Consider the following 25,426-nt stretch of genomic DNA (forward strand, 5'->3'; position numbering starts at 1 on the left):
TCCACTGATTGGGAAAAAAAAATAGTTTAACAAGAGAGAATAACAACTATCATCAAAACATACATACTGTTAATGGAGGAAGAGATGAATTTCGGAGGGGCTGGTAATTTAGAAACAATTCAAAGAAAAGGTGAACATTAACCAAGACATAAAAGACCAAGGGTATTTCACTAGGGCATAAAATAGCAGGGAATGATGTAACTGAAGATTGCTAATACTCTAGGAGGACTAACATATAAGGGGAGCAAAGAAAGCTGAGGTTGGAAAGGTCCTATTGAAGAGGTCTTAAAAGCGATATTTAAAAAAAAAGAAAAAAGATATTCTTGAAAGACACTGTGGAACCAAACCCATTCTTTTGAAAACCGGTTAGGCCAAAAAACAAAGCACCATGTTTTCCTTTCCATGTCCAAACTGTTCTGCTGGTTACACAAAAGGGAGAAGAGGGGCAGTTTCTCTTTTCAGTGAATTCTGGCTGATGATTGAACAATGGAATAAAAATACTGTCATCTTGCAACTCCTAATGAATGAATGCATCTGGGCATGGAGCATCAATGGGTGTAAACCTCACACAAAAAAGATTAACCTCACTTTACACATCACCTTTTCATCAGGGCTCCTCCTGCAAGGCACACAACTCTACCCAGGAAATAGTCTGGCCCGAAAACTAAAATCAAAACTAAAACCAAAAACTTAACCTAAATCTGAGAGTGCTTCTGAACTTCTGTTAATTACAGAAAATACACCACAAAGATACTATCAGCACAATCTAAACTAAGAAACTCCATAAGACAAACAAGGTAGTGGTTTTTTTTTCCCCCCCTTGAACTTTTATATAAAGAAAGAGATGAGGTAGAACTTATAGATGAAAAGAAACTAACAAGACATTTTTTATACATTTCAGGATGCGAACCTTATTTGGATCCAGATTCAAACGAACTGTAAGAACATAATTCATGACATTTTGATTCTATTGGAAACTTGCCCAGAAATTTGATACTAAAATTATTAGTTTGCTCAGAGGTGATAATGATATTTTAATTCTGCCTTTTAAAAATTCTTATCTTTTAGAGATCACACTGAAATATCTATGAATGAAATAATATGACATCTCTGATTTCATTTTATTTATTTATTTGACAGAGAGAGACTGAGAGAGAGAGGGAATACAAGCAGGGGGAGTGGGAGAAGGAGAAGCAGGCTTCCTGCTGAGCAGGCTAGGCCGATAGGGGGCTCGATCCCGGGACACTGGATCATGACCCGAGCCACCCAGGTACCCCTTGGATTTCATTTAAAAATATAATGCGGGGGGAGGGGGGCACCTGGGTGGCTCAATGGGTTAAGCCTCTCCCTTTGGCTCAGGTCATGATCTCAGGATCCTGGGATCAAGCCCCACATGGGGTTCTCTGCTCAGTAAGGAGCCTGCTTCCCCTCTCTCTCTGCCTGGCTCTCTGCCTACTTGTGATCTCTCTCTGTGTCAAATAAATAAATAAAGTCTTTAAAAAAATTAAAATATAATGGGGAAGGGTCGATGGTGCTACAGTTGAAACAAATAGGCCTTCAGTTAATAACTACTGAAGCTGAGTGTTGGAAAAATGGTGGGTTCATCACACTTTCCTGCATATTTGTGTATATTTTAAATTCTCCATTAAAAATATTATCCCCAAAAATGGTGCGTGGGTAGCTCAGTCAGTTAAGCCTCCGCCTTCAGCTCAGGTCATGATCTCAGGGTCCTGGGATTGAGCTCCATGTCAGTCTCCCTGCTCAGCAGGAAGCCTGCTTCTCCTTCTCACCCTGTCACTTCCCCCCTGGCTTGTTCCCTCTCTCACTCTCTCAAATAAATAAATAAAATATTATAAAAACATATTTCAAAAAAGGAAAAAAGGAAATGCTGAAGTAAATTTGGTATTTAGCCCATATGAGATCTGAAGTTTTGAAAACAATGAAATGCTGTATGAAAACAGCAATATTAAAGATAGTATTTTGAAAAAGACCTAGAACACCATTTTAACTAGTTATTTTATAACCTTTTGCATTATTTCCTTCCCAAATTTGTGTGTTTCAGATCATTATGTAGAGAAGGGCCTGGGAAAGAAAAGAGAGGAGACAGGAAGAATAACCCAAAGTCTCTAACCGCAGCAAAGGACAGACTCACAGACCTTTTAGAAGCAAACCTGACAGGGCATCGTAACCTACTGAAATGAGATTGAAGGGAAAAGAAATAATTTTCATTGTGTCAATCATTACCTAAAATTATATATCTCAGTAGAAAGTAAGCTCTGTGCCTATCTTATTCATTATTTTATTTCTAGGGGCAAATAATACATGAGAGGCCCTTAGTAACTGGCCGTTGAAAAAATATATTCAATAACAGCTCATATTTCTAACTTGGGTTAATAAACAGATGCAGTACATATAAACTTAAGTAGGAGACACAGACAGATGCTTGGTGATAACAGGTAGAATTGACTAAATATACTCAGCTGCTAATAACAGACATCGGAAAAATGAACTAAATGAGCGGTTTATTTTACTGAATGAGAAATCCATTGTGACAGAATCCATATGGCAGCTTCATAATGTCCTCAAAAATCCAGTCTCTTCTTGTACACTGTGCTCCTTTATCCTCAGGATATGCTTTTCACAATATAGCTGCTAGAATACCAGCTATCACATCCAAGTTCCAGGCAAGAAGTAGAAGGGAAAAGGACAAAATGGTACATGCAAGCTGAGTCAGCTCCTTTTTAAGATGTTTTCCTGTAACTTCTACCTAATAATTTCTATTTAAATCTCATTACCCAGGGGTGCCTGGGTGACTCAGTGAGCTAAGCCTCTGCCTTTGGCTCAGATCATGATCTCGGGGTCCTGGAATCAAGCCCTGCATCAGGCTCTCTGCTCAGCAGGGAGCCTGCTTTCTCCTCTCTCTCTGCCTGCCTCTCTGCCTACTTGTGATCTCTCTCTCTCTGTCAAAAAAATAAATAAAATCTTCATAAATCTCATTAGCTAGACTTAGTCATATGATCACATCTATCTGCAAGAAAGGCTGGGGAAAATGTTCTGACCATTATTCCCGTCCCAACAAAATAAAAAATTTTGTTAGTAAGCCTAAAGGTAAAATAGGGAATAAACAACAAGCACATCTGAAATATATGTAAGTTTAGAAAAATTTGGAAAAATTTGTGCCTCAAGTATCTGTTGATACTTGTGCCTCAAGTATCTGTTGGTAAGATGTGTCCAATTGGTAGCTTTTTGAGAATAGCTAGGAGGCCGAAGAAGAAAATATAAAATGTACATTGGTAAGAGAGGACTGTGCAGAGAAAGATTTGTAGCCAAAAAGGAGACTGGCAATGGCAAACTTCAGGGGGCTTAAAGAAGATCAACCAGCAGAGGAAACTCAGAAAATGGTTACTACCTAAGAATCTGGAAGAAAGATCAAATCCGGAAACTAACTTAGCAGATAGTTTCTACCTAAGAATCTGGAAGGCACTGGTGACCTTTCCAGTGGTACTTCTGAGAAGTTTCAAAAGCAAAAGCCAGACCACAATGGGTTGGAGCACGGGAGCTTTTGAGGGATCTGTCAGCGAAGGGAAGGGAACGAAGGACTACAGTCTGAAGAGCAAGGTTAATCGGGAAGGTGGAGGCCGACGAGCAAAGGTGTGACGCTGGCTGTTTGGTAGGAGGAAAGCCCTCCACGAGAACATTTGTAGAGAGACTAAGGGCAACAGTACAGGACACAGAAGCAAATACTAAAGATACTGGAAAGCAGGCGGCAGTAGGATTTAGGTTTCACCTGTTAAAATACTAGCTTGTCCAAGGAAAGGCTTCATTTATTTAAAAAAAAAAAAGGAAGAAGAAGAAGAAGAAGAAGAAGGAGAAGGAGAAGGAGAAGGAGAAGAAGAAGAAGAAGAAGAAGAAAAAAAAAAACTGAGGGCAAATGTTAAAAAGGGTTTGAATGCTCTTTCCATTTTTTTATTATGGAACAATATTAAGACTTTTGATTTGCCACATACTTAAATGAGTCATTTTCTGTTTAGCCTAGTGATATTTTCCCCCCTGAAATATAGCAAGCCATGACTATGCTGCTTTTTAATTTCCTGGAGATAATCCAGGATGACCAGGGCATCAAATTTTTCCACCAATTAATCTCTGTAACGTTTACTGAGACTTCAACAATACCCTCTCTGAGATAGAACATCAGGTATTTCAGGTGGGAATCTGCAGGGGATATGAAATGTGAGGCTCATTCATTCAACAGACGGGCACAAATTCAAATGCAGGGCCAAGAGCTGACACCAACCATATGCCCGATGAGCATAAACTACCCATTAGGAACTACTTGGGGATATTCAAGTGGAGGAGAGTTTAGGGCAGGAAGCGAGGGACATGTGAGGGATTATAAACTGTTCAAACTGGAAGTGATGATGGCATGCCAATAAGGGACCTGCACGGTAGCCATCCCCTCTTCTTTTTTTCCAGCAATGAGAGCTGCACGGTCTTGGGCAGTTATGAAACTTGGCTTCAAGTTCTCCCCTGCAAAACTGAAGTTCTTAAAGGAAATTTCTGAAGTCTCTTTCTTCTTTAAAATTCCTATGACGTTTTTAAATCATGAAGTAAATGCCATCTTAAAGACAGTTGTTCATGGTTTCTAAATTCGGCCTTAAACCTTTCACAGAGGGCATATTAAGACACAGTGGGTTTTTTAAAGAAAGGAGAGACAACAGAACTATTAATATGATGGGGATAAAGAAATGGGAAGCACAGGACACACCACCTCCTTCCTTCAAACCTTTGTTTTTGGCAATAAACTGGACGCAATGGTTTTCTTACACAAAACAAGGAAGACTGTGCGTGACTGATCTTTACGAGGGGAAGGGACTTGTTGCAAGTCTGAAAGCTGCTGGGCAATGGAAGCAGGCTTGGTAATAAGCAAGAGTAAAAGCATGACTTGGGTCCAAAATAACCTAGCACTCTGAAAGGACCCATCACAAGATCATCACAAGAAACCCATCACAACATCAGCCAGAAGTGTGATGTTAACCTTCAATTTAAAAAAACTCCTGGAAAATAATAAGGAAGGGGAGAAAGCTTAAAAATACAGCAAGCACTTTTTAACACTAAAAATGTGTTGGGTCACCTTGAGTAGAATTTGTCAGATACTAAGCATTTTAAACTAGGGTGGACTTTCAGGACGACTAGGCTTTGACTCCTGATATAATCTAAGGTTAGGCTATTGGAGATGTCACTGGAAATTGACTTTATAAAAAATTTAATTAATTAACTAATGAATTTTTAAAGATTTTACTTACTTATTTGACAGACAGAGATCACAAGTAGGCAGAGAGGCAGGCGAGAGAGGTGGGGGGGAGCAGACTCCCTACCAAGCAGAGAGCCCGATGTGGGACTTGATTCCAGGACGTGGGATCATGACCTGAGCCAAAGACAGAGGCTTAACCCACTGAGCCACCCAGGAGCTCTATTTTAATTTCTTTTTTAAGACATTTATTTTTAAACTTTCTTTAAAAGATTTTATTTATTTATTTGTCAGAGAGAGAGAGAGCACAAAGCAGGGGGAGTGGCAGGCAAAGGGAGAAGCAGTCTCCCCCGAGCAAGGAGCTCCACATGGGATTCGATCCCAGGATCCTGGGATCATGACCTGAGCTAAAGGCAGATATTTAATCTACTGAACCACTCAGGCATCCCAAGATTTATTTATTTGAGAAAGAGAGAGAGACAGAAAACGCATGTGCACGTGCAAGCCTAAGATGGGGAGGGGCAGAGGGAGAAAAAGAAAGAATTTTCAGTAGTCTCCTCACTGATCAGGAAGCCCGATGCAGGTCTCAACCTCAGCACCCTGAGATCATGCATGCAGCCAAGATCAAAAGCCAGATGCTTTTCCAACTGAGCTGCCCAGAAGCCCCAGGAGATGATACTTTAGAAACAAATGCAGAAATTAAAAACAAACAAAAAACAACTATGACCACAGATGATAAATCACTAGCTTCCTAGACTGCAGCTGTGCATCTCCCATCTTTATGAGAACATCTACTAACACCAGGTTTTTATGGGATACAATTCATCAGTTACCAAACAAAAAAGGTTAAGTTTTTGTCTATGACACAATCAATATTTTTGCTTGACCTGATTGATACCTGAGTGGCAAGTGTGCTTCAAAAATCTCATCATCATTATTAAAATCCATGTTTTATAGTTCCAGCTGAACCTGTCTAGTCTTTGGATTCCAAGCATCTGCTGTTGGACCATGCCTCCTGGACTACTGGACTACCCATCCCAGGCCTAGGAAGGTAAGAAAATTTATTAGCCAGATTTGGCTATGTTCCAAGAAAAAAGAGAGAGTTTACCTTCCTTTTTTTTTCTTTACTTAAGGCAAAAGCAGCATACCATATTCTATCAGTTTCAGGTGTTTAACATAGTAAATCAACATTTGGATACATTGTGAAGTGATCACCACAGTAAGTCTAGTTACCATCTGTCACCATACAAAGTTATTACAATGTTATGGGCTATATTGTCCATGGTGTACATTATAGCCCCATGACTTACTTATTTTATAACAGGAAGCTTGCATTCCTTTATACAGGTCACCCTCCCTCTGTCATCGCCCCTCCCCTTTGAAAACCACCAAATTTTTCTCTTTATCTAAAAATCTGGGTTTTCTTTTGTTTTTTAGATTCTACGTATAAGTGAAATCATTTGCTATTTGTCTTCCTCTGACTTATTTTGCTTAGCAGCATACTATTAGGTAATACCCTTGTTATCACAAATGACACAATTTTATTCTTTTTTATGGCTGAATGGTATTCCATTGTGTATATCTATACTGCATTCATTCCTCCATCAATGGACACTTAGCTTGTTTCCGTATCTTGACTGCTATTATTAATACTGCAGTGAACATATGGGTGCGTGTATCTTTTCAAATTAGTGTTTTCCTTTTCTTCAGATAAATAACCATGAGTGGGGGGATTATTGGATCATATGGTAGTTCTAGTTTTGATTTTTCTGAGGAACCTCTATACCATTTTCCGTAACGGCTGCACCATTTTGCATTCCCATCAACAGTGCACAAGGGCTCCCTTTTTTCCTTATACCCTCACTAACACGTTCAATTCTTGTCTCTTTCATAATAGCCATTCTGACAGATGTAAGGTGATCTCATTGCAGGTTTGATTTGCATTTCTCTGTTGATTAGTGAGTTGCGCACCATTTTTGTCTCTGTTGGCCATCTGTGATCTTCTTTGTAAAAATCTCTATTTAGGTCCTTTGCCCATTTTTAATTGGATTTTTAATTGAATTGTAGGAGTTCTTAATATACTTTAGATAAACCTTTTATCAGATATATGATTTGTAAATATTTTCTCCCAATCAGCAGGATGCTTTTTCATTTTGTTGATGGCTCCCTTGGCTGTACAGAAGCCTTAGTTTGATGTAGTCACAATAGTTCATTTTGCTTTTGTTTCTTTTGCCTTTGGAGTCAGATTCAAAAAACATGCTTAAGACTGCTTTTAAGGATTTTGGTGTGTATGTTTTCTTATAGGAGTTTTATGGTTTCAGGTGTCACATTCAAGTCTGTTAATCCATTTTGAGTTAATTTTTATATCTGGTTTAAGGCAGTGGTACAGTTTCATTCTTTTGCATGTAGCTGTCCAGTTTTCCCACCACCATTTTCTGAAGCAAATGTCCTTTCCCTATTGTACCTTCTTGCCACATTGGTCATAAACTGTTTGATGATATATCTGTGGGTTTATTTCGGAGCTCTTGATTTTGTTCCATTATCCTATGTGTCTGCTTTTATGTCAATACCATACAGTTGGATTATTATAACTCTGTAGTGTAGTTTGAAAACAGAGAGCATGATACCTCCAGTCCTGTTCTTTCTCATTTTTTGGATATATTTGACTCTATTTAAGTTTTAAAATTATTTGTTCTAGGGTGCCTGGGTGGCTCAGTGGTTAAGCCGCTGCCTTCGGCTCAGGTCATGATCTCAGGGTCCTGGGATCGAGTCCCGCATCGGGCTCTCTGCTCCGCAGGGAGCCTGCTTCCCTCTCTCTCTCTCTCTGCCTGCCTCTCTGTCTACTGTGATCTCTCTCTGTCAAATAAATAAATAAAATCTTATAAAAAAAATATAAAAAAAAAAATTATTTGTTCTAGTTCTGTGAAAAATGCCATTTGAATTTGGATAGGGATTGCACTGAATCTGTAGATTGCTTTTGGTATTATGGACATTTTAACAATATTAATTCTTCCAACACATACATATGGAATATCTTTCCACTTATTTTTTTTATCTTCTTCAATTTCTTTAGTCAATGTCTTGTAGTTTTCAGAGTACAGGTCTTTCACCTCCTCGGTTACATTTATTCCTAGGTATTCTGGGATGCAATTATAAATGGATTGTTTTCTTAATTTCTCTAGTAGTTTATTAATGTGTTGAAATGCCGCAGATTTCTATTAATTTTGTATCCTGCAAATTTACTGAATTTGATTATTAGTTCTAAAAGTTTTTTGGTGTTGTTAGGGTTTTCTATACATAGTATCATATTATCTACAAATAGTTGGTGGTTTTCCTTCTTCCGTTCCAATTTGGATGCCTCATTTATTTTTCTTTCCTAACTGCTGTGGCTGGAACTTCTAATATCATGGTGAATAAAAACAGAAAGTGCAGGCATCCTTGTCTTGTTCCTGACCTTAATGGAAAAGCTTTTGGCTTTTTACCCCTGAGTATGATACTGATTGTGGGTTTGCCATTTATGGCCTTTATTAGGTTGAAGTACATTTCCTCTATACCTTTATTGAGAGTTTTTATCACAGATGGATATTGGAACTTTATCAAATGCTTTTTACGCATGTACTCAGATGGTCACATGATTTTTATCTCTCATTATGTTAATGTGATGTATCACACTGATGGATTTACAGATGTTGAGCCATTCCTGCATACCTGGAACATATCCTATCTGATCACGGTGTTTAATTCTTTTAATGCATTGCTAAATCCAGTTTGCTAATATCTGTTGAGGATTTTTGCATCTTTGTTTGTCAGATATACTGGCCTTTAATTTTCTTTCTCTGTGGTTTCTTTGTCTGGTTTTGTTTGGGTATTAGGATAATGCTGGCCTTCTAAAACAAGATATTTTATAAGAGTTTGAGAAGGACGGGTACTAAATCTTCTTTGAATGTTTGGTAGAATTAGCAGTGAAGCCATCTCGTCCAGGATTTTTGTTTGTTGGGAAGTTTTTGACCACTGAATCAATCTCCTCACCAGTAATTCATATTTTTAGATTTTCTATTTCTTCATATCTGATTTTGGAAGATTTTAAGTCTCTAGAAATTTACCTATTTCTTCTAACCTCCAAAGTTTCTGCTGAGAAATCTGCTCATTATCTCCTGGAGTTTCCCTTATGTGTAACAATTTGTTTTTCTCTTGCTGCCTTTAAGATTCCCTTTTTATCTTTAACTTTTGACAGTTTGATTATAATGTGTCTTGATGTGGTTCTCTTTGGTTCATCTTACTTGGAACTCTCTGGAATTCTTAAACCTGAATGTCTGTTTCCTTCCCTAGGTTAGGAAAATTTTCAGCCCTTATTTCTTCAAGTCACTTTTCTGCCCTTTCCTCTCTCTTGTCTCTCTCTGGGACCTCTGTAAAGCAAATATCATTCCACTTATGTTTCACAGGTCTCTTAAGTTATCATCTTTTAAAAGATCTTTTTCCAGGACACCTGAGTGGCTCAGTCAGTTAAGCGTTTGCCTTGGGCTCAGGTCGTGATCTAGGGCAAGTCCCACATTAGGCTCCTTGCTCAGCAGGAGCCTATACTCCCTCTGCCTGCCATTCTCTACTCTCTCTGACAAATAAATAAAATCTTAAACATTAAAAAATAAATTAAAAATCTTTTTCCTTTCTGGTGTCTGAGAAATTAATTTCATTGCTTTGTCTCCCAGCTCACTGATCATGTATATTCCAATTCAGCTACTGTATTCTTCAGCTCTGTGATTTTTGTTTGCTAGGGTTTTTTGGGGGGGCGGGGTGGATGGAGAGACAGAGAGAATCTTAAGCATGTAGTGTGGAGCCTGACACAGGGCTCAGTCTCAAAACCCTGAGACCGTGACCTGAGCTGAAATAGAGTCAGATACTGAATCAGCTGGACCACCCAGGAGCCCCTGTTTGCTACTTTCTCATATACTCTCTCTTTTTATCAAAGTTTTTACTATGTTCCTCCATTCTTCTGAGTTCAGTGGGCATCTCTGTGACCATTACTTTGAGTTCTTTATCAGATAAAGGACTTAACTCTGCATCATTAAGGTCTTTTTCTGAGATTTTATCTTATTCTTTGATTTGGAACATATTTCTCTTTCCTCACTTTGCTGGATGCTCTGTGTTTGTTTCTATGTATTAGGCTGAACAGCTACCTCTCTCAGGCTTGAAGGTGTGGTCATGCGTAGGTGATAAACCTCATTCAACATTGCCCTAGCTCTTGGTTGTCTCTCAAACCTTTGTGATTTTCTAAACTGCCTGATTTAGTCTTGATGTGTCCCCATTGCTGACGGTGTGCAAAACCTATCACTGCTCCAAGGGGAGGAATCTCATTTAGCACCTAGTTTCAGGCTGACTGGGAGACAGACCACTAGGAAGGAGCTTTTAGAGTATGAAAATATGTATAGTGTTATGGGGCTGTAATTTTAAACCCTTCTGGCTTCTAGACCAGAAGATCTGGAAGTGTCCCACAAGTGACAGATGCAAAAATCAGGGCTCTAGAAAAATGTGTAAGTGCCTTTCTGGGAGGCCTTTTTGAGCTGTAGTGAGGCCATGGGGGTTTAAAAGAATGTGCCTCCCTGTTTACATTCCCTGAAAGCACCTCCCTAGCCTCTAGATGCATGGGAAACCTGAAGCCTTCTTCTTAAGCTGAGGCTCCATTCTAAGTAAAGAGGGCTTTTTCATAGGAGGGCCAGGGTTTAAGTCCACTATCTGCAGTGCCCAGGCAGTTGTTGTAGTCTCCCAAGAACTGTCTGATTATTACATTCTTGTGGAGCTCAGGACTACCTGCCCCTTTGGCCACCAGGGCCAGGCGATAAAAGGGCATCCTCTGTGTGGACTGCATGTGCTCACTGGCTTTATGTAGGTAGCTGGAGGTGCAGCACACTCACCAACTTCAGAAAGGCAGCAGCAAAATGTCTTGACTGTAAGCATCTGTAGACCAAGAATATAGTGGGAGAGTGCCCCTGGCTTTGGGCTGGGAGTGGGAAAATGCCATAATCACTCATGTTTGCCTGCCCCAGCCAGGGAGTGGGGGAGTACTACACTGCATTCTCTAGCTTCAGCAAAGCAGCAGGATAGTGCTGCAACTGCTCACCCCCCACCCCTGTCTTAGCAAGGCAGTGGGAGGGTGCCAAAACAGAGCTCGCCTACCTATGCCAGCGGGAGAGTGCAAAAATAGTGTCCACTAGTGCCTCCATCTCCAGAGAGAGTTTCAACTGTCCCCTGCCCCCCCCCCCAGCAGATACTTTTAGATTAGAAACTGAATCTCCTTCCTATTTAGGAACTTTTCAAACTGCTCTTTTTTGCTGCATCTCAGAGTGAATAAGACCACATGCCAGCCCTTTCAAAGGGGAATCTCAGTTTCCTCCAGCATCCTGGGTCTCTTGGACCTACCTGTCTTGATGTGGTTATTTTATCTCTTTTTCTGGAGAAACAGTTCATCTAGTTTTCACATCTTTTTCAGAGGGAAATGGTGCATATATAGCTGTAGATTGGTGTGTCCATGGAAAGAGGCAAGTCCAGGATCTTCCTACACCACTATCTTGTAAAAGTCTGACCCTACCTTCCTTCTTCAGATCCTTCATGAGTAAAATCCTTAGATGATGAAGTAAAGTACATGGGACCTCTCAAACTTGTAAGTAAAGTACGTGGGACCTCTCAACACTTGCCATGTCTTGTCCCAAGGGCAAAGTATATGATACATATCTAATAACATTGTGAACAAGTGCCCTGGTATAGACTCCAAGGTAGCACAGCTTTTCAATACTTTCTGTAATTCTCCTTCTTAGAAAAAGCATGGATGCATAGGAAGCAGGAGTTGATCATTTTGGAAATCACAGGTGGATCTTCTTGCTCCCCATTATTTACAGCCGAGTATCCAAGTGTTGTGGCTACATCTTATTTCTTACTCTACCCCTTTCACTGAACTGTGGTATCCTTACCTAATTAGTCTTCCCAACTAGATTTTTTTCTGGAAAAGGTTTTGTCAGTACCTTAGTGATTTTCACTTGACATGATTTCTCTCTCAGTAAGGTCTAATTGTTGGTATGGTACAAAAAAACATGGGGTTTGGCATTAGTGAAAACTGGATTCAAATTCTGCCTCTGCCACATCCACACGTGTAAGATGAGAACAAAAGCTATCACACACATTGCATGGATTTTAAAAAGGCTATCAAGGGGCACCTAGGTGGCTCAGTCGGTTAAGCATCTGCCTTTGGCTTGGGCCATGATCTCAGGGTCCTGGGATCAAGCCCCATGTCAGGCTCTGCACTCGGCATGGAGTCCACTTGTCCCTTTCCCTCTGCTCCTCTCTCTCTCTACTTGTGTTTTGTCTCCCTCTTTCTCTCAATCTTTAAATAAATAATTTTTTAAAGGTCAGTGCCCAGCACACTCTTAGCAAGAATAGAATTTGATAAGCCTTCTTCCTTCATTCCTGGCAAGCCAGTTTGATAAATTCGTGGCAGGATTCACTTATAAGATCTCTCTTCATTCTTAGTAAGGACAACATAGAATTAGCTATGTTTGCCATCAGTTCCTTTTTTCCAAGTTGTTTCCTCTGATCAAGAATGGCTTGTCCTTCCTACTTCGCCCCTCACCCCATCCTACTCATGCTTTTATTTCTTCTAAGCTCAGCCCAAATTCTAATTTTGTACCATCTGTACCATCTAACACAGTGTTTATATACAGGAGTACCTACCACATAAATATTTGTGAATGTTACTGAACACTAAGGTAATCAAAAAATATTTTAAAGAATTAAACTTGTTTAGAAGGAAATGTTTGTAGGTACTCAAAGTGATACAGCAGTTGATCACATGTTAAAAAAATAAACACATAAAAGAGCCACAGAATAAAGCACGTGTCAAGAATTTAATTTTTTAAAAAAGTACTGTAATTCTAAACATTGAGGTCCCAAACCAGGGCAGACTATTAATTCATTTATTAATTTTCTTTTAAGATTTTATGTATTTATTTATTTGTCACAGAGAGAGAGAGGGAAAGCACAAGCAGGCAGAGGCAGAGAGAGAAGCAGGCTCCCTGCTGAGCAAGAAGCCCTACATGGGACTTGATCCCAGGATCCTGGGATCATGACCTGAGCTGAAGGCAGCGGCTTAACCGACTGAGCCACCCAGGTGTCTCAATTTATTTATTAATTTAAAGTAACATCTTCCATGCTCACTGATTGGAAGAACCAATATCATTACAACATCCATACTAACCAAAGCAATGTACAGAGTTAATGCAAACCGTATTAAAATACCAACAGCATTTTTCACAGAACTAGAACAAATAACACTAAAATTTGTATGGAACTATAAAAGACCCCAAATAGCCAAAATGATCTTGAAACAAAGAAAAAAACTGTAGGTGTCACAATCCTAACTTTCAAGATATACTACAAAGCTGTAGTAATCAGAACAGTATGGAGTAACACAAAAACAGATATATAAATCAATGGAACAGAATACAAAGGAGACAAGAATATACAATGGGAAAAATCTCTTCAACAAATGGTGCTGGGAAAACTTGACTGCTACAGGCAAAAACAAACAAACAAATCAACAACAACATACACAAAATAAACTCAAAATGACTTAAGAACCTAAATCTGAGACCTGAAACCATAAAGTTCCTAGAAGAAAACATGGGCAGTAGTTTCTTTTACATTAACCATAGAAACATTTTTCCAGGTATATCTCTTCTGGCAAAATTAAATTACCGGGACTATACCAAAATAAAAAGCTTTTGCACAAGAAGGAAACCATTAACAAAACAAAAATGGGAACCTAATGGGAAAAGATATTTGCAAATGATATATCTGATAAGGGGTTAATATCTAAAATATGTAAAGAACTTATACAACTCAATACCAAAAAGAACCAAATAATCCAATTTAAAAAATGACTATAGGACCTGAACAGACATTTCTCCAAAGAGGATATCCAGATGGCCAACAGACTAACATCAGAAAAATGTAAATCAAAACCATGATGCTCTATCACCTCATACCTGTCAGAATGGCTAAAATCAAAAACATAAGAAACAAGTGTTGATGAGGATATGAAGAAAAAGGAACCTTGTGTACTGTTGGTGGGAATGCAAACTGGCACAGCTCCTGTGAGAAACAGTATGGAGGTACCTCAAAAAATTATAAATAGAATTACCATATGATCCAGTAACTCAACTACAGGGTACTTATCAAAAGAAAATGAAAACACTAATTCAAAAAGATAATTGCACCCCTATGTTTACTGCAGCATTATTTCCAAGAGCCAAGATATGGAAGCAGCCCAAGTACCCATCAACAGATGAACGACTGTAGAAGATGTGATATATACCACCATTTTCTACCACAACGGAATACTACTCAGTCATAAAAAAGAATGACATGTTGCCATTTGCGACAATATGAATGGATCTATAGGATATAATGCCATTATAAGCAAAAATAAGTCAGAGAAAGACAAATACCATATGATTTCACTCATTTCTAAAACTTAAGAAACGAACAAAGAGAAAAGGAGAAACATAAAAAAGCAGACTCAAATATAGAGAACAAACTGGTGGTTGCAAGAGGGGAGGTGGGTAGGAGAAATGCGTGAAATAGGTGAAGAAGATTAACAGCTAACGTGATGAGTGCTAATGTATAGAACTGTTGTATCATTATACTTGAAACTAATATAACATGGTATGGTAATTATACTTGAACTAAATAAATATGTAACATAACATAACATCACATCCAAGGATCTCATACATTTTTTCTCATAACTAAGAAAGGCAAGAAAATTTCCTTTTCTCTGTGTCACCAATTCTGAATATTTCTCCCTATCCCAATTCCCCCACATCTCTATCCTCTCTATCTTCAGAATTCAAAGGCAAAGTTTGTTGTCCCCAAATAAATTAGTAAATGCTTTCCCATATTCTCCTAATAGAAGGATCTTTGACTTTATCTGGAAGAACATCTCACTGTGCAGTCACCTTTAGTGACCTAAAGTAGCCTCACAGGGGTGATTTTTCTTTGTGGACCTTGATGCTGCCTTGGAAGTTTACAGTCATAAATTGTTACCTACTGAGGACAATTTCTCAAACTTGATGAAATAATTACCTAGACACTAAAAGAAAACCACCCTCCAACCTATGCCATTGCATTATCTTGCCTCATGATTCACAGGAAGCATAGCCTACATTTTGAGTAACTTACAGACAGTATAACCTGGAATTACAAAATATAGCTAGGAGATTCAAAAAGAAGTGATTGTCGGACTATAAGACACCATTTGTTATTTGGTGGCACCTTCTGGGAAAGCCTGATATTACAACTCAGCTCTGTTAAACACAAATACTTGCAAAATCAAGAGAGAGAATTCTGGGAGCAGGGAAACAGTGCTGCTGATGTAATAATGTGAACTCCAGAACCAGGAGAGTCTGCCGTACTTGCAGCAAGCCTGTGTGAGAAGTCAGATTCCTGGACATTTCAAAGCTCCTCCCTCATTTTGGGATGCGTGCCAAACCCAGCTCAAAGGACAGCCTGTCACTTCCTGAGGGCTGTTGGTAAAAGCCCAAATCAACAGGTAGGTCAGAGAACCATGACTCATAAATGGAACAAGGCTATGACATCAAAGGCTTTCACAGCAGTGAGGCCAACCTCATGGAGCCCATCTCTGCAAATGCAGTATGAATTCGTGGGAAAATCAGATTTGCTTCATTCCAAAATTCCTCTTGAGTGTACATGCTAACAAGTGGGATCAAATTCTGGATCCACCAGCTGGCAACTCTGGGCAAGTCTCTAAACCTTTGGGCCTCAGTTTCCCTATCTATAAAATGGGAATAATAGTGCCTATTTCATAAAGTTGTTTGGAGGGTAAAGTGAGTTAAAATGAGTCAAGTGCTTAGACTGGTGACTGGCACACAAAAAGCACTCAAGACATGTTCAACTACAGGCATACGATGTCTCTGTGGAATGGGAATGCAGGTCACGCAAAGACCATGTTGAATCACATCTTTGTGTCTAAAGATGACAGGTGAGACAATTAGGTAAAGAGCATGGGCCCTGGAGTAAGGAACAGTAGTGCAATGAACAGGCAATGGAGCTCTCTTAAAGGAAGCTCATGGACTTTATTGAGAGATTCAATTCAATACAAGTAAGTAAAAATGAGGAGTGTTGGCAATTACTGATGGTAACCAACTCTGCAATGATAGAACCTCCTGTTCTGTCCACGGCCCTCAGCTACTGAAAGACTTCTAAGGAATTATTTAATTTAAAAACTGAGAAACAATTGAGGCTGAGTATGGTACCCAAACAAGAAAGAGAGGAAGCCCCTAATTGTGTCTTAAAGTAAAAATCACCCTTGCAACTGCTCCAAATTCCTTTTTTGGACTAAGTTAGGAACATGGCTGAAGAAACCAACAGTTGATTGGCTGGGCCATTTCCTCCCCTCTGCCCATCACATCTTACACAGAATCTACCCGAGGAAGAACTGCAACCCTTCAGATAAATTTACCTCCAGTTATGAAATGCAGAGAACAGGAGTCCAAAATCAGAGTCATCCCCCCCCACCCCCACCAGGCAGGGCAGCCCTTTAATGAATGGCCTCTCTAGCTGCTCCCTCACCATACTTGCAGACTTTACAGCTCTTGCATGTGCTGGAATTACAAGTCATTAAAAGAGCCACTTTGAAAACACAATAAAGACCTTCTTCTCTGACTGCCACAACCTTCTATCCCATAAAAACCTCAGGCCAAGGCTTCAACAGCAGGACATTTACGGCCAGCTCCCGAACAGTTTAAGCAGGGCAAGGAACAGGGTGGGGTGGGAGGAAATGAGGCACAACAAAAGAAGGGAAGTTTCTTTTTCCTTCTTTTTTTCTTTTCAAAAGAAACTTGGGCTAAGGTGATTTGCAGCTTTTATCCTGTAGCTGAACCACCACCACCCAACCCTTGGTAAAAGGCATCTGAGATTTCATCCTTTTTCCTCAGGAAGATTTTAGCCAAGAAAGCACTCTGCTGAGGCCAAGTGAGGAAAGACAGGATTACAATCTCTGCAGGCTGAAGTACGTAACATTGTACCAAATGTAATCTGCCCATTTTCAAGGAGAAAGACAATTAAAACTTTTAACGACTATGCTTTTAAATTACAATTAAATCTCTATTAAAGCAAGGCAAAAAGCAAAGGCAATGATAAGGAAATTACTACCATAACCAAATCTGCTTATAAACAGTTATTCCAATTTTATTTTATTCTTTTTCCTCTCCTTCTCTGCTATAAATACCAAGCTTTCTCTATCACAAAACAAGATCAACTCCACAGACTTCTCTTTCAGAAGCTGAATTATATGGAAAAAACAAAACCTAGGAAATTATGGGAAAGGGGAGATAATTTGGGTTCTTTCTAATTGTCAATTAAAGTTGAAACAAGTGAATACAAACTCCAATAATAAACTTTTAATTGATGCTAATATGATCCTCACCCTTCCAGCTGCATTAGTGAGGTCACTTTCCATAAATAACCATTATGACCCCAAAATGATAATTTCCTAAACCAAGACAGCTTTACTCCAACAGGATTACCTAAGTTCTTGAAGGTAAAATATTCTTAATGCTAACACTTACGGACGTAGTGAAAACATGCTCTTATCATGATTTCTGTATTTGCGAAATGCTCACCCAACTATAAACCAGTCCTTAGGCCTCCCTATCCAACCACCGTGGAACTCTTGAATTCTGTAGGGGGAAAAAAATCACTGATGGGCTTTCATGTGTAATATTAAATTTCTTTAGAAAAGAAAAAACACTTCAGGGATTGCAAAACGTATTTAAAAATTATTCTGTGTAACATTAATAATCACCCAAAGGTAAGTAATTTCTTCGGATGTCTTCCTTTAATAGGAACAAGAATAAAGAAACAACTGAGTGCCTCCCTAATGCAGTGCTAGCTATGTTCTTGTCCTTTACCTATTTTAATTTAAAAGCTAAAAGATCCTGGGAAACTCTGGATTAACTTTTGATTTAAAACTTAGACTCTTCATCCTGTATTTTTCCTGTTACCATGCAACAAATGCATATCAAGGCCATTTGCCTCAAGACAAAATTCAGAGCAATAGGACATAGATGCCAAGTACTTTTCCCCCTGAAAAACATATAACCCACACCCTTGAAAAGGGACTCTAGAATTCTACATTATTTTTGAAGAGCAAAAGATCTCTTCCAAAGCTATAGGTTATAAAGATTTCCAGAAGCCACATCATACATAATCATAGTTAACTAGTATTTTTTTGGTTAATGTGATACATACTTTACCCAGACTGACAATTTTCATAATAATACTACGTAATAAACACTATTATGATCTCCATCTTACAAAAGAATTAAGAAATACAGAAGGTTAAAAACATTTGCCTAAGATCCCTGAAGAGCTGGGGTTCAAAACATAGCCTGTCCAACACCACAGTATAAAGTCCTAATTATTCGATTACTTGACTACCTACCTACCTGCCTAAGCACTTACTAAGTGATCCCTCAAAAAAAAACACGTAGGCATGGATGTACTTCTACTTTTCTATGCAAAGTACAAAAAATCTTAACCAAAAAGAACCATATGAATCTCAATCCGAGCTTCCAAATCCATCTTAATAACAATGATTTTATTCCCATATAAAACCTGAATCTACCTTAATTATGGGAAAAGGTTCTTTAAAAAGTTTTTCCTTTTAATTGTAACTGGAATACACTGAGGCAAGATGTGTTTGCAGGTTTACCAGCTAAATAATCTCTTCTCCCTCACCCTTCTTAATTCTTCACACTTTTCCAATTTCTTTTTGTCTCTTTCTTCTGTTTCGAAGTCCATGATCTCTGCCTGCTGTGTCTAAAATTACCCCCACTACCCCATCTGCCATAAATGAACACAAGTCTGGCTTATATTCAAATAACAAAGCTAGGAAGCATGTTAGTCTTTATCCAGTAAAGACTTACAGTCATCTTACCACACTTACTCAGATGCAGACACACTCACCATCCAGGACATCGTGAAGTTGGACCCCTGAAGTTGGGCCTGTCTCATGCTATCAAATTTGTTACTGGCCAAGGGAGGATCTGGGCTCCTCATGGCTCTTCATTGCAGTGGCCTCCCCTTCTGGCTTGCCCATAGAAGAGACACCAAGTAGGAAGAAGGCCAAACAAAGGTGATTTCTACTACTGGATAAAGGGAATTTCAGTCCTTTTTTATCTCCCCTGCTCACAGAAAGGTGTTTTGGGCACTGGCTTATTTGGAACCACTTTGTCAATGCTCTTTGTCTTCACCACCTACACACAGAGAATTAAACCAACAACAAGAAGAAGAAAAGCACTACTACCAGAAAACTGATAAAGAAAGTGTATCTGTTGGGTTTTATACCCAAATAATGCCCAAAAGTCTTTAGTGGCTTTCTCTGTACTGATGTGCAGAACCCACTGTAAAAATTCCTGTAGCAATCATCGGATATGTGGCTCATGAATTCTTTTTGAAACCTTTCTACCTATTGCAAAGAATTACAATTCTAACTCCTCACTCCAAAAGATTTTTTAAGATATTGCTTTGGGGGCATCTGGGTGGCTCAGTGGGTTAAAGCCTCTGCCTTCGGCTTGGGTCATGGTCCCAGGGTCCTCAGATTGAGCTCTCTGCTCAGCAGGGAGCCTGCTTCCTCCTCTCTCTCCGCCTGCCTCTCTGCCTACTTGTGATCTCTGTCTGTCAAATAAATAAATAAAATCTTAAAAAAAAAAAAAAGAAAGAAAGATACTGCTTTGGATAAATACACTAAGTTGAACATGAAGTTTATGAAAAGCTATATCTTATAAAACATACATAAAAGGAAGGGAGCAAGAGATTAAAAAACAAGAATATACAGAGTTACCTAAAGAGAATGATTATTTGGGATAATTTCATGAAGAAAGAGCTTTGCTTTATGAATGTCATTTGATCTTCTCATAAATTAGCAAACATTCAAGAAAGATGCCTTTCAGAATTTGACCATGACCTACAATAAGGAATACACACATCCCATGAAATAAAATTTTTAAAAACCATTACTTACCCTTGCTAATTACAATGCATTCTGATTTTTTTTAATACTGCTGATGACATGCTAAATCGGTTTCATGGCTCACTAGTGAATCACAAGCCACTATTTGAAAACCTCTGCTCTACAAGATTCACAACATGTCAGAATACAGAAAGACAAAGTTGCTAAACCTGACAATCTTGATGGACTAATCACACCCCAAGAGGCTCAATGAACATTTTAGTGTGATCTGAACTAAAAGTCAAACATACAAAAAAGAATTTCCAAATAACATCTGCATTAAGAACAAGTTTTGTATTAAGAAGAGCTTAAGTAAAAAGCACAGAAGGAAAAACAGATGTTTGAGATACTGAACAAACCCATCAGTTCTCATCTTCATTCAATAAACTATCACTATAAAATATGTACCAAACACTGGGACAAATGACCCCAATATCTTGTATTTTATATGCTACCCTACTCCCAATCTGATTTTCTTTTTTTTTTTTTTAAGATTTTATTTATTTATTTGACAGAGAGAGATCACAAGCAGGCAGAGAGGCAGGCTGAGAGAGAGAGGAGGAAGCAGGCTCCTTGCCAAGCAGAGAGCCCAATGTGGGACTCGATCTCAGGACCCTGAGATCATGACCTGAGCTGAAGGCAGCGGCTTAACCCACCGAGCCACCCAGGCGCCCCGCAATCTGATTTTCTTTTAATATTTCAAGGTTAGGGGGGCACCTGGGTGGCTCAGTTGGTTGGGCATCTGCCTTCGGCTCAGGTCATGATCTCCAAGTCCTGGGATTGTGCTGGCATCGGGCTCCCTGCTGTGGGGAAGCCTGCTTCTCCCTCTGCCCCTCGCCCTACTCATACATGCACACTCACTCCCTCTCTCTCTCTCACACATTCTGTCCCTAATAAATAAATAAATAATCTTTTAAACAGATTTTCAAGATTAGGGATGCCTCAGTCAGTTAGGTGACCGCCTCTTGGTTTCAGCTCAGGTCATGATTTCAAGGTTGTGGGATGCAGCCCCATATCAGGCTCCATATTGAGCATGGAGTCTGCTTCAGAGTCTCACTCCCTACCCCTCTGCTTCCCCATTCCCTGCTTGCTCACACTCTCACTAAAATAAATAAAAATGAAATCTTAAAAAAGTCTTTTTTCAAGATTAGCTGTAGAGGGTTGCACAGAAGGAAGTAGTCTCTTGCCAACTGGGATCAGTACCAACGCCAAGTCCTAACCCTGGCTGCCCTTATCTCCAGCACAAATGCAGGATAGAGAATCTGCTACGAAGTTCCCTCATCTCTGCTAGCATTTGAATTAGGAACATGTATATGGTGAACCCATGGAACAGAAAGAGAAATATTCTCAAATGGCTAGTAAGTTTTAGTTAGACACCTTCCTTGATCATCGTTTAGAAATAGTGGCAAGCCAAAGTAAAGAGATTATTTGGACTGATCATGACTAATAAGTAACTAAAGGTGGCAAAAGTTTGCAACAAAGTGAGCGTGATTTCATAGTAAATAATGTTCTTTCTCCAGAAATGGAATGTAATACCTTTTAAATTACTAATACTTCTGTTGACAGAAGCATAAGATTTCTTACACCGGTGGGAAATTAGAACAGATAATGTGAAAATTCCTTTCAACTCAAAGAAATCTGTAATTATTAGTTTAAACCTCAACATTAGATAACATTTTGGAGGGGTGTTAGATGGTCAGATCGTCTTTTAGGCATCCACAAACGATAATCCTACCAATCGGCAAAAACGTAATGAAGATTCCACTCCCCGCCCTCTCCCAAATCAATGGCTAGTCAATGAAAACAAAATTAAATGTTTCAAATTTCAAAATACCACCACCTGGTTTCATGAGTACATATGTAAGTTGAAATCTAGCAAATTATTCATTTTAAATCGATAGGAATCATTGTGACCTCGATTAAACTAAAACTGTTTGAAAAAACACTATTGCCAGCCTGTAAACAAATTACTTCATTGCACCAATCAAAAACATCAACATTAGAGCTGTACCCCAATATTTCCTAACTTTCTCTTTTAAATTCATTTTCTCATATATTCAAGTTTTATTGCATTCTTCTCACTTTCCTAAACCAGCAATCACCAAAAAGCACAGTAACTAAGCTCTAATGAGCATCTCGGTTTTTCTACTGCAATTCAAATGGCCCATTATTATACTATGGAATGTATCTCTCCTTTAACAATTTAAATCACTGCCCAAATGTGTGCAGATCCTTTAACGATTTCATTTCCTTCTTTCCATTAGTTAAGGAAATTCATTTCTAAGCGCTTCCATGCTACCATTTTATGGCTCAGCTGTCATTTTCTTCCCTGGCTCCTTATCCTGCAGCCACGTGAAACAGACTCTGAAGACTAACCAGGGAAAGGAGGGAAACCAACAAGGTTACTCACATCAGATTTGGAGGACATGTTCTCCTCCACGTCGGAATCGTTGGGATCCACGATATCGTCAAATGGCGGTAACGTTGATTTCTTCTTCTCGGAGGTCTCACTTTCAATTTTAACCTTTCCCATCTTGACATGAGATTTATCTTTTATTTGTTTTTTGTCAGCAGAACACGTGAGAATCAGTGGTGGCGCGCTAGAAAAACTCTTAAATAAAGCCTCTGAGCTACTCTTTTTCCTTTTTTTGGCAGAGAGTTCTTCGGAATCTGAAATGGGGGGCCTTTTACTAGGAGCCTTCTTGTCTTGCTGTCCACTGGTGATGGTGAGTAAGTTACTGTCCGGTTTTGGCTCTTTCGACATGGGTTTCGGTTCCTTGAAGGCCATCTTAGGAACGATTTTTTCTTCTTTCAGTGGTTTGTTTTCTTTGGGTTTCTTAGAGGATTCTTTGGAAGATTTGTTGTGATCCCTGGAAGGTTCTTTGAAGGCACTTTTATGTTCTCTGGAGTCTTTAGAAGGTTTTTCCTTGTGCTCCTTCATTAATTTGTGAGGCTTTGAAAAACTGGTGCTGCTGCTGCTGCTGCTGCTGCTACTGCTGCTGCTGCTGCTGCTGCTACAGCTGCTGCTGCTGCTGCTACTGCTGCTGCTGCTGCTGCTGCTGCAGCTGCTGCTGCTGCTGCTGCTGGTGTGGATGCTCCTGTTGGGGTCCTGCAGAAACGGGACAACAAGATGCGACTCAGAGCTGTGGAGCAAGCGGGAGGCGTCAGCCAGGATCCTGGCACGTCCCACCTGCACGAGAAGGCTCTTTGCCAACCAGAGCCTCGATCTAGCAGGTGGGGACAGGGTGCGTGAGGAGCACCATGAGCAAGGGGCACGAGGGTCAAGGAATTCAGGGAGGCCAGCTGTCTACCTCGTCCCAACAAGCGAGGCGCTCTAAGCATCTCAGGTCAACAGTTGCTCACTGAGGGCCTGTTCTGGGAGATACACAGATGCCTAACACATGGCCCTTACTCTTATTAAATAGGACACAGCTAGGAGTCATGCTGGTTCCAAGAGCCACCGATAACATGCCAGGACAACAAAACCAAGGAGGTCGTTGATTCCATTGGGGCCACTGGACAAGAATTATTCAGAAATGTGGGGAGAATTCAAGCCTGAACTAGATACTCAAGAATAAGCAGGTAATTACCAGGAAGAGAGGAATGAGAAAGTACTTGGAGAGCAGGGACTACAGTGTACCACAACAATGAGGGATCAAAGCACAGATTATACTTGGGGAGCAGCATTCAGCTCCAGCGAAGATTGAGAAGGAGGCAGAAAAAGAGCCAAGGGTCACAGACAATATTAAATTTTAAATGGCTTCTTACTATAAAGAGTCACAAGACTCAAGAAAGAAAATAATTCTCAATTTGAGATAAAAGGCAATTATTTTTTGCCATCCAAATTTCAACAGTTAAGAAATATGTCTCCCATCTACAAGCAAAGAAAAGAAAATTAACAGAAGAAAGATTTGATCTGATAGTTATTAAATGGACTGCAAAGTCCTTAGTAATTATTGTTGTGTAATAATAAGGAAAGAGTTCATCACTGCCTATTCCATTCTAAATGTTTTAAATGTTCTAAAATTCACTCATATAAGTACCCCATAATATATAACCTACATAGAACCTTTCTATTTAGGAACAAAATTTAAATCCATATTTAATGTATTTGTGAACCTCTACCATTAATAGTAAGAGTAAGAAACAGAAGTAGATCCTTGACGTGCAAAAACTCACATCAATACTATAAAAGAAAAGCTCTTTCTTGCTTACTTTGACTTCCTAATGGGACCAAGGATGAATAAATGTTCAAATTTTCAATCAGAATTTACATCTCCATGATTTCCTTATTATGCTGTACCTCTAACTCACCCACTTAAAATCAGTAAACCCAATCTTGTATCCTTTCAATATCTGGCATGATATAGAAAAGATACTGGGCAGGAGTTATGCTTTTCCTTAAAATGAACAACATTTTTAAAATTTATGCAAAAAAAAAGCATATATATCAATAAACATCAGAAAATAATACCCTATATGAAGGAAAAAATCAACAAAACTAAAAGGCAACCTACAGAATAGGAGAAGACATTTGCAAATGACATATCTGATAAAGGATTAGTATACAAAATATATAAAGAACTTCTAAAACTCAACACCCAAAAAACAATCCAGTTAAAAAATGGGCAGAAGATATGAATAGACAGACATACAGATGGCCCACAGACACATGAAAGGATGCTCAATATCACTCATCATCAAAGAAATACAAACCAAAACTACAATGAGGTATCACCTCATACTTCTTAGAATGGCTACAATCAGAAACGCAAGAAATGACAAGTGTTGGCAAGGATATGGAATAAAATATAATATAAATAAATATTTATATATGTAAATTTATATATATAAATTATATATATAAATATAGAATTTATATATATAATTTATATATATAAATATAGAATGGCTACAATCAGAAACGCAAGAAATGACAAGTGTTGGCAAGGATATGGAATAAAATATAATATAAATAAATATAAATATAATAATATATAAATATAATAAATATAAATATAATAAATATAAATAAAAATAAAAATAAAATATTTTATAAAATATAAAATAATAAAATATGCTCTGTTGGTGGAAATGCA

The 25,426-nt window shown here is 38.8% G+C and overlaps 1 protein-coding gene across 2 annotated transcripts in view; it reads right to left on the reverse strand.

Moving 5' to 3' along the window:
- Window positions 1–25,426, reverse strand: part of MLLT3 (MLLT3 super elongation complex subunit) — a 280,958-nt gene that overhangs the window by 51,480 nt on the left and 204,052 nt on the right. For both annotated transcript variants that reach the window (XM_045079666.1, XM_045079667.1), the window contains exon 5: window positions 22,738–23,436. In XM_045079666.1, coding sequence (XP_044935601.1) covers window positions 22,738–23,436 — 699 coding nt within the window. The remainder of the gene's footprint in view (window positions 1–22,737; window positions 23,437–25,426) is intronic.

This window comes from Mustela putorius, unplaced genomic scaffold, assembly GCF_011764305.1.
Source record: "Mustela putorius furo isolate JIRA1106 unplaced genomic scaffold, ASM1176430v1.1 tig00000421_pilon_pilon_pilon, whole genome shotgun sequence".
Classification (NCBI taxonomy): Eukaryota; Metazoa; Chordata; class Mammalia; order Carnivora; family Mustelidae; genus Mustela; species Mustela putorius.